Below are 15,549 nucleotides of genomic sequence, written 5' to 3'. Positions count from 1 at the left end.
AATTGCCTTATGCCAACGGAAGTGGCTGGGTTCCATTTTTCTGCTAGCTCTGATAACGGATGGATTTTCTCCCGGCTTCAGCTGTTCTCCCTGTGCTTCCTTTTCCCTTGAATTCCAGCTCACGGCCTAGCATGTTGTAGTGAGGACTCCAAGCCAAGCACACCCTCAGGCAGCCCCTCTCAAGTCTTCTGTGACCAAACGTGTGTTTCTCTCGCCATGATATGTGGGTGTGTTTTAATCCTTCTCTAAATGCAGAGAGCAATACTTGATCGGCAAGGAGCTGCCTGTGTGGGACACTGGTCATCGTTTTGTTGTTGTTAGAGGTGTTGCTAAGGACTTAAAAGATCCAGGGCGCAGGCCCATACACACAGATATGTGTAACATTTGCATAGGCTACCTTGTAAGTATAGGTGCACATTTAAATAAATTATGCTGCTCCTTAATTAATTCTCCCGGTGTAATATCCTACTGAGTAGCTCAGATCATACTGGTAGCATCTGGCTTCGCAGCATCTCTGTGCTGGAACCACTGGCTGTCTTGGACTGTCTTGAGAAGATGGGGGAGAGAAGGCAGAAGAGAGAAAAGGGATGATTTCAGTCAAGTCAGTTCCCAACAGGACACTGTAGACACCCTGTTCTGGGCCCTATCCATTGTTGCCACTCTCAAGGCCTCTCCTGATATCTGTAGGTTTCAATCTGACCCATGATCTGTGGACTAGAAAAAGGCTGAGAAGTGTTGACTTATTCTGTGCCTTCACCCTAGAAGCTGTCGCTGTTACAACTAGCCAGGCTAATAGCTGTTCCTAGTTGTAACTCTAGGACATGGAGAGGGGCACAGTGCTAGTAATACTCATCAGGAAGGTAGAAGAAAGCTCCAAGCTAAGCACAAAAAATAAAAATAAAAATCACTGACCATCAGTAGCTGTCGCTGTGTCTTGGCTGTGAGATCAGCTTTAAGAGAGCAGCTCTGGTTCACTCTTCAGTTAGAAAAATAGAGGGAAAATCCAAACAAACCTCAGCCATCAGTCATTTGTTAAGAGCAAGAGCAGAGGGCGCCAGCAGCACCAGCAATTGGCATAGAGAAGCGGTGGGCGAGTTAGCTGCATGGAGGAAGCATCTGTAGAAGCCAGCTTGCCAAGTCACCATTATCTGCCTGATCACAGGACCCACACAGGTGCCAAGCAGCCTCAGAGGTTTGCTCAAATCCTCCCTCTCCCGCCTCACAACCTGTTTTATGGCCTTCTGAGTGTCTGATGGGTAGAAGGAACAGGGTGGGTGGGAGGAGACATACGCCTGTCATTTGTCCACAGGGCAAATGAAATCTATGAAGTGGCCATTTTAATTTTCATTATCTCGGTAGCCACTCTGCCTTTGGACACCAGTTCTCCAAGTGGCTAGAGAGATAAAATGTTAAGAGAGTTTCTGCAAATAGACTTAAATAGGATGTGCTTGCATAATTAAATCGGTAACAAGCCTGAGCATCTAGGAGTGGGTCCCTTGCATCAAAAGGTATGTCACATGCAGCTTTTGCTCAGTGTATTCCTACTGAAGATAGAGCCCATGAAAGGCTCTCTGCTGTCCTGAGAGCAGCTAGGACTGAACCACTGGTGTCATGGGCATGTAAAGGGACCCCTGACCATTAGGTCCAGTCGTGACCGACTCTGGGGTTGCAGCGCTCATCTCGCTCTAATGGCCAAGGGAGCCAGCGTACAGCTTCCGGGTCATGTTGCATGACTAAGCCGCTTCTGGCAAACCAGAGCAGCACACAGAAACACCATTTACCTTCCCGCCGAAGTGGTACCTATTTATCTACTTGTACTTGGACGTGCTTTCGAACTGCTAGGTTGGCAGGAACAGGGACCGAGCAACGGGAGCTCACCCCATCGCGGGGATTCGAACCGCCGACCTTCTAATCGGCAAGTCCTAGGCTCTGTGGTTTAACCCACAGCGCCACTAATTGCACATCTGGCTCCCAATTCAAAGTCCAGGCAGGAGAAGAAATTAATGCAAGTCTGAATAAGGGTTGCACAGCCTCCCCCCCCCCCCCCATGGATCCAGTACTACTCTCAAACCTACTTTTATGACTGTTGCTTTTGTTTCAAGAGTGGAAACACCCAGACATTTGTAGCTCCATATTTGGACTGCTGTTTTGTATGCAATGAGCTTGTACCCGTCAGTGCAAGAGTACTGCTTTATGCTCTTTTGGATCACACTTCTTTTGTTTTGCCTTTCTAAGTGGGGTGTATTGCAAACAGACAGCTGCTTTATACTGGGTCAGGCCATAGGTCCAGCTAGCTCAGTATTGGCTACGTGAAGTCTGGCTAACCTTTGACCCTCCAGGTGTTGGTAGACTGCAACTCCCATTATCGCTGACTCTGGAGCTGTGGGAGCTGGAGTCCAAGAACATCAGATGAGCCAAGTCTGGACTACACGGACTAGTAGCATCTCTTTCCCAGCCGTGTCTGGAGCTGCCAGGAATTAATATTGGGGTCCTTTTGGTGCAAATCATGTGCTCTTTGACTGAACCTTTCCCCTTTGGGTTTTTTTAGTTTATATTTTATACTGTGGTGTTTTTTTTAATGTTGTAAGCCATCTGGGATATCTTAGGAGAAAGATGAGATATAAATATATTAAATAAATTAGGTCCATTAATTTCAATGAGTCCTTTGAGTAAAATGTTGTTGTATCCCATGCATAGGAAGGTATCCTTAAGCTACCTGTAGAAGTGGCACATTCCCATCCAGGATGCCTTTAGGTCCAGTGGTTTGGCAGTGGTTGTAGTCTCCCATATGGTTGTGTTCATGGGCGTGATGAGGACAGAGCTGACTTTATCACGAGGGGAGGGCCTGAGTGAAAAACAACACGGTGCAAATGTTTCAGCAGACACCTCACTCTTCGCTAATTCACTCTTCCCTTTTTAACTTTCAGAGGCACCTGTTGTATCTGAAACTGCAGGACGTGTTGTGATGGCCTTGAAAGTGCACTGAAGACGGACCTTGCCCCCTCCCCGCCGTCATTTGTGATTGGTACTGTTAGTATTGTGGCGGTGCGTTGTTTTCCACCGTGAGTGGGCTTGCTGCTTTATCTGGTCTCCTCTTTGTTAAGAAAAAAGATGTCCGAAACTGGCTCTCATCAAGACGCCAGTTCCAAGCCAGGCCTATTGGAAAAAAACAAGAACCCAGATGACTCTCAGCCGTCAGTCAATTCAGAAAGGAGGAACAAAAGTGGGATAATAAGCGAACCTTTGAACAAAAGTCTTAAGAAGTCTCGACCACTCTCCCACTACTCCACTTTTGGTAGCACCAGCTCATTAAGTGAACATTCTGAGAAAGGTGCCCCCGTAGCCAACGGCAATGAAGCAACTATGGATAAAAGCAATTCTACCTCAAAGCACAAAAGCATCTCCGACATGCTGAGCAAATCAGATATTTCTGCAGAAGGACAGAGCATCTTGCAACAGTTTGCTCAGTCGACAGAGCTGCTCAAAAGAGTAGTCCAGGAGCACATTCCCCTGCCTAATGACCACGGGACGGGCATCTCAGACATGGAAGCCGTCTCGGCTGCAGAGACAATGAACAGCCCATCTGATTTTCCTTACCTGGGGGCTTTTCCTATCAACCCTGGCCTTTTCATTATGACCCCTGCTGGCGTATTTCTGGCAGAGAGCGCACTCCATATGGCTGGCTTAGCAGAGTACCCAATGCAGAACGAATTGGCATCTGCCATCAATTCAGGGAAAAAGAAACGGAAACGGTGTGGCATGTGTCCTCCTTGCAGAAGACGGATAAATTGCGAGCAGTGCAGCAGTTGTAGGAACCGTAAAACTGGGCACCAGATTTGCAAATTCCGAAAATGTGAGGAACTTAAAAAGAAGCCTTCTGCTGCACTGGAGGTAATTGGGTTTGGTCAGGCAGCTTAATAGTTCCCCCTCAGCTGCTCTGTGTGGAACCACAAGGCCAATTTATGTGGACTGGATGTGGAAATGTCAGGGGTTTGAATCTCTTAGCAGTTCTTACCTTTTATATTCCACTTGGCTTCAGTCTTCTCACATGCAGACCATTATTATTAGTAATTGGGAAAGAAACTCTCAGACTGGCCCTCATTCCTGTGATGATATGAGTGGCTCTCTGGGGCCTTCTGTAGACTCCTTACAAATAGCTGATGGTGTGTTCAATCTGTTTCTGGATTCCATTATCTCAGACTGCATCTGAGATCTCACAGGACTTAAAACACTCCTCCACAGGGGAATAATAATAATAATATTCCCCGACATTGAAACTAGCATGACAGTGTGGGGGTTGTCCTAGAACCCTGACATGCTGCTTTACATGTAATTATAATAATGTACATAATGCTTTTGATTGTTCAAAGTGTTTCCATTTCTGTTATCTTCTCACCAGTGTTTTTTCCTTAAGAAAATAGGTGCCGGTATGCACCAGGCCCAGCCCAGCCCTGCTTGCTTGCTTGCTCGCTCCCCCACCTTTGCCCCTTCCTCCTGCTCCTCCGTTGCTGCCAATTCCTCCTGGAGATGCTTTGGCGCGACTCCTTATGATCGACAAAGCGCCTTCTGGGAAGGTGATCCTAAGGGTTGCGTCAAAGTGCCTCTTCTCTGGCATGCCCTTTTTACAGTCATCGGGCACCTTCACAGGAAGTAGCAAGGGGGGGGGGCAAGCAACTATAAGTAGATGAGCATTATTGGCTCCATATTTCAAAGGGGAGGCTGATTCAGAAATACGTAGTGGCTTGCCTAAGTGGTAGCTTGGCTGAATAGCAGGAACTTCCTGATTTGTAGCTCCGGCTCCTTCACCATAACACAGCACAAGTTCTCATTTTGTACAAATGGGTGTTCCTCTGCCCCACTTCAGTAAGGAAGCATAGACGTCAGAAGTGGTACAGTTTGGACAAAGATTTATCACTTCAGCTGCTGTTTGTGAGAGCTAGGCCTTAATGCCAAAGTTTTTTATACCATAGGGAGAGAACATGCCTCCTCTTCTTAACCATTGGCCAATCACCAATTTAGAGCAGTTTCTTCTAGCAGGTGAACTTCATTTCAAAATGTTCTAATCACATTTCTAAGCTAATACAAGTCAAGACAATGTGGCCTCTCCAAAACCTCTACTGACCAATTACAAACTCTGACTTTATAGGTTTAGTATATGAAGCTTCTGAATACAGATCCACCTACTTTGACTATTGGTCACTTTCTAAGGTCTTGGGCAGATTTCTTTCCCAGCCCAACTACCAACTGCAAAATGCCAAGTTGAGTGGGTTTTTATTTTCTGGAAGTCCCTTTGGGAGGGGTGAGGTGTATCACAGACGTTGGGCTGCCTTGACTTAGCCTAGCAGCTGTGATTCTTGAAAACTCAAAGCCTTTATTGGTGCAAACACTTCTTGTCAATGGGATGTGACTTAGTCAAGATTACGGATCTCAGCCTAGCAGCTCTCAGTCTTCCTTGTAAGTTGAAAGGAGGTTCTTGGTAAAAACAAAGCAAAACACAGTGAAGTAACATGACAAGCATGCCATGGAAGATGGCAAACGAAAGAACAGGACGAGTAATCAGATGCATATGAAATGCAAGCAGATCCAAGGTAAGGATGCAACACTGTCAGTAAAGAAAATCATCTTAGGAAAGTTTAGCGCATCTTTAAGTTGCAGAATAAATTTTACTTTGCTAATCGGTCAGTTTCCCAGATGTGGAAAGGTTTGGGGCTGTTCATTACTCACACTAGAGCAGGTTGGGGGACTGGGGATTTGAGGCAAGGACCCCAAATCCCAAAGCTGCCAACTCTCTGCAAGCCACATTGACAAGTGGGCCAGGTTGCCCAGCTGACATGCGGCATTATGTGTGGGTAGCATTTAGTGCCAAATGCAAGCAGCGCTGAATGCAAGCCAGGCAAGGTAGTGAAGCAGTAGCCTTTGGGCAACATACGACATTATGTGTGGATAGCATTTAGTGCCAAACACAAGCCAGGCAAGGTAGTGAAGCAGTAGCCTTTGGGTAGAACTACATGTTACATGCAAATGTGTGCACCAAACCACGATGTTTACTGCTTCAATAGGGGGGAAAGCAGGTGCTGTTGAGAAGCTTCATACTGGTAATCCAGAATGGAGAAGCAGTGGGAAGAGATGCTTAACCCTTCTGATACTTGTTGTTTTCCTTCTGAAACACTCGTCACCCCTTCCATGGGTGCTTGCCCACTTCTGTGGGGTTCCTGGTGCCTGTTTGCAAAATGTAACCACATATTTGGAACCTGGTGGGAGAAAAAGCAGCAGAGCCGGGGAGAGGAATTGCTAAAGAAATGTAGCATGCATAGGAAAGGGTTAAGCATCTCTGCTCAAAATTGCTCCCTTCCAAAATGCTTTTGGATAAAAGCAGCAGCCATCATTATTCATATGTAACATGTAGCTCTGCCATTCTCTTTCATATAAACAATGCAGTCTCGATTGAGAATTGCTTTAAGTGATGCATCAATTCTATTGACACGCCTTGCCATTCCTGAGTTGCAAAGTTGTCAGGTCACAACTGAAAGAAGGATCCTGTAGCTTTGAAAATTAGGTTCTGTGGCTGATGCAGAGCTGATCTCCCCCATCACCAAGCAATGCTCAAGAATAACAGAGGAAGCTGAAGAGATTGACCCACTTGGTTTGAGCCCCATATGATTGCAAGCACAAACAGAAAATATGCACTGATGACATTTGGGCCTAAGCTAGCTAGCTTTTATTGAATGGAGGGAAGCAAAGTATTGTGTCTCCTTTGCCATTTGACCTCCCCCTTGTTCCTTATTTGGGTGGTGAAGGGGGAGAGAGAAGGCATGTAGCATCCATGTTTGTAGAACTCTTTTCTGCTGGTCTTTGAAAGGTACAGGTCCCTTCTCCAGGTTGCAACCCTTTCTTAGAATCATAGAGTTGGAAGAGACCACAAGGGCCATCGAGTCCAACCCCCTGCCAAGTAGGAAACACCATCAGAGCACTCCTGACATATGGTTGTCAAGCCTCTGCTTAAAGACCTCCAAAGAAGGAGACTCCACCACACTCCTTGGCAGCAAATTCCACTGTCGAACAGCTCTTACTGTCAGGAAGTTCTTCCTAATGTTTAGGTGGAATCTTCTTTCTTGTAGTTTGGATCCATTGCTCCGTGTCCGCTTCTCTCTCTTTTTTTTTAAATATAATTTTTATTCAGTTTACAAATAAGACAAATTAATACAATTCAAACAATTTATAAAACCATTCTCTCATTTTTTGACTTCCCTCAACTTGGCTGGTACTCCTTCCCTTCTCAATTTTCCACACATTTCTTGGTTCATATCTACTTCTTAAATTAAATCTGCTTTCAATCCATAATTTTGACTTTCATTTTTACAAAGCTTCTCTGAACGTTACAAGCGTTATTTGTTTTTCACTTAAATTATGAATATATTCTGAGAATTTTTCCCATTCTTCAATAAATCTCTGATCTCGTCACATGTCCGCTTCTCTGGAGCAGCAGAAAACAACCTTTCTCCCTCCTCTATGTGACATCCTTTTATATATTTGAACATGGCTATCATCTCACCCCTTAACCTCCTCTTCTCCAGGCTAAACATGCCCAGCTCCCTTAGCCGTTCCTCATAAGGCATCGTTTCCAGGCCTTTGACCATTTTGGTTGCCCTCCTCTGGACACGTTCCAGTTTGTCAGTGTCCTTCTTGAACCGTGGTGCCCAGAACTGGACACAGTACTCCAGGTGAGGTCTGACCAGAGCAGAATACAGTGGCACTATTACTTCCCTTGATCTAGATGCTATACTCCTATTGATGCAGCCCAGAATTGCATTGGCTTTTTTAGCTGCCGCGTCACACTGTTGGCTCATGTCAAGTTTGTGGTCAACCAAGACTCCTAGATCCTTTTCACATGTACTGCTCTCAAGCCAGGTGTCACCCATCTTGTATTTGTGCCTCTCATTTTTTTTGCCCAAGTGCAATACTTTACATTTCTCCCTGTTAAAATTCATCTTGTTTGTTTTGGCCCAGTTCTCTAATCTGTCAAGGTCGTTTTGAAGTGTGATCCTGTCCTCTGGGGTGTTAGCCACCCCTCCCAGTTTGGTGTCATCTGCAAATTTGTTAGGCAGCTGGCTAATTTTGGAAAAGCTTCAATTTCTGGGGTGGGGTGGGGGAACCTACCCCTTCAATTCCATTTAATCTATATATTGGGCAGTGAGTTTTTTTCCTGGTTATGCTACTTAAGTTATTGTCTCTGAAGTTAGTGAAGGCTGTAGGCATCACACTCTCAATGAAGACAGCAATACATTGAACAGAGAATGTAATAACTTGCTTTCTTATTAGCCACATTCAGCATTTTTCAATTAGCATCAGATTGGAATGCATACTTAGGGTGGGGGGGGGGACCAGTCTGGGTGGTGGTGATATGAGGGGCTGGTATCTTTCCCAAACTGCCATATTGCTAAATTATATTCCTGTTCTAATTTGCTGAGTCAGTGATCTGGAAAAGGGGAAAGTCCATCTCTCCTAAAGAGACCCAAAGTGGGAAAACGGATTCCACAGTTCATATTAGGCTGCTGTGTTTTCCCTCATTCTCTGCATTATGGGGGAAGTTAAATGACACAGCGAACCTGTGGAAGGCTTTATAGCTTGGTTTATTCTTTTTTGTTTTGTTTTTGTTCTCTTGCTGACTGGGAAATGGGAATAAATGTGCTCTGATGGTGTTTCCTGCTTGGCAGGGGGTTGGACTCGATGGCCCTTGTGGTCTCTTCCAACTCTATGATTCTATGATTCTATGAAACCGCTTTCAAATTATATGATGGGACTTGCTCCATTTACAGCAAGTCTACTCTATTTTTGGGAGAGTTAGGACTAGCATCTCCCAAGCAGTGGGAGGCGTATTCTGAGCTAAAATTAATTGCTACTGGTTTATATCAGATAAATGAAAATAATGTAAGGAGAAACCTGCTCAGTCTTTGATATCTCTAATGCTGCGATCCTGTGTACACTTTCCTGGGAGCAAGCCCCGGTGAACACAGTGGGACTGACATTGGAGAGAGCATGCATAGGAGATAGGAGGCTGCATAAATAGATAGAAACTGCTTTATATATATATTAATGGTTAGTGTGAATAGGAAATAAAATGTTTGACTTTCATTTGAAGTTATTTTTGTCAGAATGCTTTTTTTTAAAAAAGGGGGGGGAGAAAGAGGGGGGGTCCCGCAATAATTTCAGTTGTCCTGTTCGATAATGGAACATGGTGCGTAGGCCAGTTGGATGCTGAGAAAGATACCATACAGATAGGTGGCAAAGCAGGCTTACATTTAAGGATCTCCTGCAACATAGTTTTGTAATCTTCTTCAAAGGCATTGTTGATCATCTCTGTACTTCCATCGATTCATAAAATTCTAGCATTGGAAGGGAACCCAAGGGTCATCTAGTCCAACCCTCTGCAATGCAGGGCTCTTTTGCCCAATGTGGGGCTCAAACCCAGGACCCTGAGATTAAGAGTCACATGCTCTACCCACTGAGCCATGCTAGGGGCGCTTATCCCTTCTGTCTCTTGCACTTCCCTTGAGGAGCTCATCTTGGTGCAGGTGGTCTCCCCCCCCCCCATCCTCTCAGCAACCCTGTGGTGTAGTTTAGGCTGTGTGGCAGAAAGCGACCTGTAGAGTCACAGCCTGATCTCACTCAACAACGAGAGCTGCATTTGCCACACAAATCCTGGACCACTAACAAGTAACATTTGTTTTAGCCAGACCAATTTAACTGGAAAGTTTGTTCTGTCTAAAATGCCTTGCACAGCCCTCTTCCCCTTTCTGTAATAGTCCACAGGTCTGTGAACAAAGGCATAGTAGAATTGTGTCTAGACTCCTTTCAGTATTAATAATGTCATCTGTGCAGGATTATGTAATCTGCAGTCACACACAGCCCACTGTCGGATTTCCACCCTGCTTACTTAACATGAGTGACAAACACATTCTGATGTCTCACCATCTTTCAGGCGTTGTCACCTTAGCAGACTTCCTGAGTCCCACACAACTTGTTATCCTACAGGCAGCAAAAATATTCTTCTCCCACTCTGGAGCTGGTGAAATTCCCCACTGCTGAACAGTTTGCCCTGGAGCAATATCAGCCATTGATTGGTTTTCTGCCATCCTCGGCTCCTTTGGGTGGAAGGAAGGCATAGAAATTAAATAACTAAAATTATGTAATGTCTCCAATTCCTGCTTCCCGGTCCCCAAAACATAAGCCCTCCCTGCTAGATCAGACCAAGGTCCATCGAACCCAACAACGTTTTGAATAAGATGCAGGCCAATGCCTTTGAAATACCACAAGCAGGGCATCAAAGGTACTCAAAGCATCTGTTAATTTGAGAGATACACTGCAGTTGTATGTGGGGCTATCATTTATGCCTATTCATGCCAAGTAAATATTCTGTTTCAAAAGCCAGCTTGCAGGGATGTTGCATGTTTCTGTACAGATCATTGATGTTAGTATGACTGAAAGGTAAAGGGACCCCTGACTGTTAAGTCCAGCCGCAGACGACTCTGGGGTTGCGGCGCTCATCTCGCTTTACTGGCCGAGGGAGCCAATGTTTGTCCACAGAGAGTTTTTTCGGGTCATGTGGCCAGCATGACTAAGCCACTTCTGGCGAAATCAGAGCAGCACATGGAAACACCGTTTACCTTCCTGCTGGAGCAGTACCTATTTATCTACTTGCACTTTTTTGGTGTGCTTTCGAACTGCTAGGTTGGCAGGAGCAGGGACCGAGCAACGGGAGCTCACCCCGTCGCAGGGATTTGAATTGTGGAGATTCGAACTGCCGACCTTCCGATCGGCAAGCCCTAGGCTTTGTGGTTTAGTTAGCACGATGCAATAAGATTAAAAGTGTGCTGCCCTATGAGTTAAATTTGGCATTTGCATCTGTATCCATGCTGAAGAAGCCTAGCAGGTACCCCCCCCCCCCACCTGTTCCTCCTGCCTCCTTTTCTAATCCTGGAGACTTGGGCTTTGGTGATTGTTCCGATTTCCACAGCTCTCCAGCTGAGGCCCCCCCCCCCCCCATCAATATGCAAGGGCGGTTTAGGGGCAGGCTGCTCATGGGCAGCAAGAAGGAAGTCAGCCCTGCTCTGCCAGTAGACATGGGAACAGCTGCCCAGCCCATTTGCATCTGACATCCGGAACAGCGGAAGGAGCAAGGGAGTCAGCTGTGCTGCATCTGGGACACTTGAGAGGACCAACAGAACAACGGCAGAGGGCCTGCTCCGGTTCATTTTAAATATCCTTTCAGAAATTGCCTTCTCCAAGACCCGCTTTGCTGTTTTCTCATGGACTCTCCAAATTTGTGAGGCAAGCCTGTGAAGGTTAAAAAGTGATTATTTCCCAGTACACACACTCTCCTCTCTCTCTCTTTCTGTGTGTGTTTCAGTGACGGGTCAGGCTAACCCTGCAGGCACGGGAAACCTGGCTCATTGTCAAAGAGTTGTGTTCCAACAGCAGACTGAACCTCAGAGCTCCTCACAGCAGGAATTGCTCCTGAGCAACTCAGAATGGCTCATCTTAGTGAGAAATAAGCATCCTTTTCTGTCCCTTCAGGTTCATCAGCTGGTAAATGCAAACAACTTGCAGGATTCAAGTAGCAACCATTGTGGTTGCTGTTGATTCATAATCAGAATCATTCATAAATATCCCTTGTGTTTCTCTGATGAGGGGCACCTTTAATAAGTGCAACCAAAATGTTGGCTTTTGGACAATCGGTTTCCTAAGAGGAATGTTACGCTATAGATATTAGGTTTAGGCTGTGATCCAGAACATGCTTACTTAGGAGTTTGGTCCCAGATGAATTCAGCAGAAATGACTTCCAAGTACAGATGCGTAAGACCAGGCCACAAGTTTATCAGGCCCAAGCTAGCTGTTATGAAATATCTGCATGTTTTATTGCATGGATCAGTGATTGATTCCCTGTTGCTTTGGCAGTCTTTCATGACACAAACAGAATGTGTGGCAGAAATGTTTTCAATGGCACATTTGCTACACTTCTTTTCAGGACAGCGAAAGCTTGTTCAGACCATTTCCACTACACTTGCACTGCCTGCCGACATCATTTTTTATTCTTTGAAATGACACATAAAGGCAGTGCCCACTGCTCCAAGTGGCAGTTCCCGGATACTCCATTAATGGCATGTGCAAGTGGAATGTTTTACCACTTCAAGAACATTCATAAAACACATATTTTAAAGGTGTTACTAAAACAGTTGCTATCTTTTGAAATAATAAAGACAGGAATGAATAAAATGCCACTTCCAAAACTATGCATTGGTTTTGGAAGGGGTATTTTATTCATTCCTCTGTCTTTATTATTTCAAAAGATAGTGTTTTTTATAAAGTAGAAAAGCAAGATGGCAATGACTAAAAGGGAAGAGAAGCCCAGTTGGTATTTTCTTTAGCATTTTAGTATGGTAAGTTATTTTATTGCAAGTCGCTCTGGACTAAGACATATTTTGAGTTCTACTGCCTAGTCTGTACAACCTTTTTAGTCAGAAGACACTGAAGGACTAACCTAATCTTCCACCCAGCAATATTAAGAAGACCTGAAGCCTTAAGGAGGGATGGATAAATCCTTCCCTTCACCATCAGTCATGGAGGAAATGGTGCTGCGTTTAAAAAGTCAACAATGAGTCCCTTTATATTATGGCTTTTTAAAGTTCTCAGGCTGTTAAAAACCATCACATGGCTGGACAGGTTGGTGGCAATTTCCTCAGCTTTCACTTCCCTTGTGTCTTAAGAACAAGCGAGCCAATAAAATACTAAATTGTGTTGCCAGCCTTGGATTGGGAAGCAGAGCTTCTTCCCACATAGTGCCATTCCTAGCCTATCAAAGTTTCTGTATAGCTCTAGCCTCCATAGTTTTATACCCAGAGACATAAAATGGACACATCAAAATAACATGCCAAATGGCTGGAAGGTAAATATCTCAATAACAGAAAATATTACAGTGCTCCTGGAAGATGCTCATGCTTTGGCCAGAGAGAAGGAATTATATACCATTGTGAAACAGCCACAGATAATGCCTCCTCCCTCCCTCCCTGCCCCATCTTTGAGATGCGTCCTGAGCAACCAATGAAACCAAACCTCAACAACAGCAACCATGAGGCTTTGGTAATTAAATGAGCAAAGTTTTTCATTTCAGCAGACCCCATTCTCCTGTTAGCTTTGTTCAAGAAATTTTGATTCTTTCTTCCTTCCTTCCTTCCTTCCTTCCTTCCTTCCTTCCTTCCTTCCTTCCTTCCTTCCTTCCTTTCTCCTGGCTTGTTTACAGTAGCAGGAAAGGTTGCACACCACAACATGGTGAAGTCAATTTTAAAAGATAGGTAGTCCTGTCCTCCCACTCTTCCTTCCAGATTGTGAAGTTGCAACTCTTTATTGCCCCACCTTGGGGGAGATTAATGTGCATCCCTGAAGCTCTATTATAGGGGTAAGGATATGTATGCATGTGACTGACAAAGTAAGAAGCACAATAAACATACACAAGTATCTCCTGAGCGTGTAACTGCCAGCCACGAGTCCCTTCATCGCAATATGCATTTGCTGTCCAATTGGAATGGTCAGTAGGGAATCGAAGTTTATTCTTAGTGGACTCAGCATGACATGAGGCCAGTGATCAGTGAGGACTTATTTCTGTGTTCATATAAAGAGACTTCAGACCACCTTCTCCCCACTCCCTGCCAAAAAGTACCATTTGAAAGCATGAAAAGAGCAGTTTGCCGCTTCTTTAGGCTGCATACAGCAAAAGCATTTGGCCAAAGGGCCAAAAGGTTTCACAAGAGACTACTGGGTACCATGAAGAATTGCAAATAGAGAAGATGTGAAGTTGTAAATATGTCTTTTGCAGGAGCAGGAAGTTGGAAAAATAGGTTTGGGAGGGGAGGACACCGTAATTGGAATTGCAAATATGTAATGGTGTAAGGTTAGCGTTGAAGAGCAGCCACACTGCAGCTGAATGGCATTGTGTGTGGTGTAATGTTCTGGACGTTCCTTAAAAGGCGCAAAGCTGCTGACTCTGCCCGGGGCTTGTTCTTCTCCTCCCTGCTCATCATGTGTCCCTGTTCTGTTCTCTTCTGTCTCTGCAGAAAGTGATGCTTCCTACAGGCGCTGCATTCCGGTGGTTTCAGTAGGAACAAGAATCCCAAAGCTCTGTCATCCAGTGCAATGTCACTGCTTGCTTGTGTTGTCTCAGGCAAGGCCTTTTTTGGGCGGAAATGAATGGATGCGCCTGTGTCTCCTTTAGAACCAAAAAAATTTTCTCGCAGATTTCATTCCTGTTTTTATAATTTTTTTGGCATTTGTTTAACATCTTCGAGTACTAGTAAAAAAGAAACATTAACTGCTTTTCAAATAATTTTTTTAAAAGAATCCATAAAGTAACAAGACATTATAGAGTATGGACAATCAATTTATTTTCCTGTGTTTTGGTGTTGATGTTGTTTATGTGTGGAAGATGCAGTTTTTGTGTAGAGAATGTAAATTTACAGTAACCTTTTAAATCTAGTTACTAATAAGCACTACTGTAATTAGCACAGCTGTTTATTCATTCATATTTTTGTTTGATTAATTTCCATCATTAAAGAAAAATAGTGTGGCTAGTTTCTAGAATCGCTCAACTTCATGTTTATAAATGAGAATATGTTTAAAATAAGGTAGTTTCCCTTCCCCTAACATACACATAAGATTAAGGTTTAATCAACAGAATGTTTGGTATGAAAAAGTGGAAATGTACTGCAAAACTGGCAAGTTTTTAAAGCAAAGCAAAATAATAATTAAGTTTAGACCAAGAAGAACTGCACACTAGAATAAACCTGGAATTAACTGCAATTATTCTCTTTTAGAAAAACATTACTGGAATTCAGATATAAAGCTATTGCAGAACCCGTGTTGGAAACATATATGAGTCTTTTTCTTCTGTTCAAAGCCCTTGTTTCCCTGCTTTCTGACCATCACTAACTGAAAGGCTGTTTGTAATGTTCTAGCGATTCAGGCTGTTTTGTGAATAAAAATGAAAGCATGTTTTGTGTCATGGTTTACATTTCCATTATTCTGTCTGTTTTGGTTGCATGCAGGGGGGCTTTGTTTGTTTATGTTTTGATTGCCATGGGGGGGGGGGGCAATACTAAGGCAAAACAAAAATGGCCTCTTTTAGCTATGTTGGGTTTCCTCCACACACACAGTATTTTCCAGTGTTTGCCATTCAGGTGGTTTAAATTAAGGCAGCTGGTTATTTTTAAGGCTGCAACTTTAACCTTACTTAAAAGGTAAAGGTAAAGGGACCCCTGACCGTTAGGTCCAGTCGTGACCGACTCTGGGGTTGCGGCGCTCATCTCGCTGAGAGTAAACTCCATTGAATGCAGTAGGATTTACTTCCATGCAGGCATGATAGTATGATCTCCCAAGTCATATGGAGAGCAGACCCCTTGATTTTATTGGGTGTGCTCTGAGTAGTACTGACATTAGAGATCACACCAAGGGTTCTTGTTTGTTCATGTTTTCTTTTTAAATAACTCCCCCCCCCCCCCA

At 44.2% G+C, this 15,549-nt stretch overlaps 1 protein-coding gene across 5 annotated transcripts in view; it reads left to right on the top strand.

The window, feature by feature from the left end:
* The window catches only part of CXXC5 (CXXC finger protein 5), a 64,745-nt gene extending 49,693 nt beyond the window's left edge, over window positions 1-15,052 (top strand). For all 5 annotated transcript variants that reach the window (XM_083448817.1, XM_083448819.1, XM_083448820.1 and 2 more), the window contains 2 exons: window positions 2,928-3,891; window positions 14,109-15,052. In XM_083448817.1, coding sequence (XP_083304943.1) covers window positions 3,112-3,891; window positions 14,109-14,153 — 825 coding nt within the window. In that variant the 5' untranslated portion in view covers window positions 2,928-3,111 and the 3' untranslated portion in view covers window positions 14,154-15,052. The remainder of the gene's footprint in view (window positions 1-2,927; window positions 3,892-14,108) is intronic.
* The last annotated feature ends 497 nt before the right edge of the window (window positions 15,053-15,549 follow it).

This window comes from Podarcis tiliguerta (genome assembly GCF_965153285.1).
Source record: "Podarcis tiliguerta genome assembly, chromosome: 7".
Taxonomy (NCBI): domain Eukaryota; kingdom Metazoa; phylum Chordata; class Lepidosauria; order Squamata; family Lacertidae; genus Podarcis; species Podarcis tiliguerta.
This window is presented reverse-complemented; position numbering and strand designations above follow the sequence as displayed.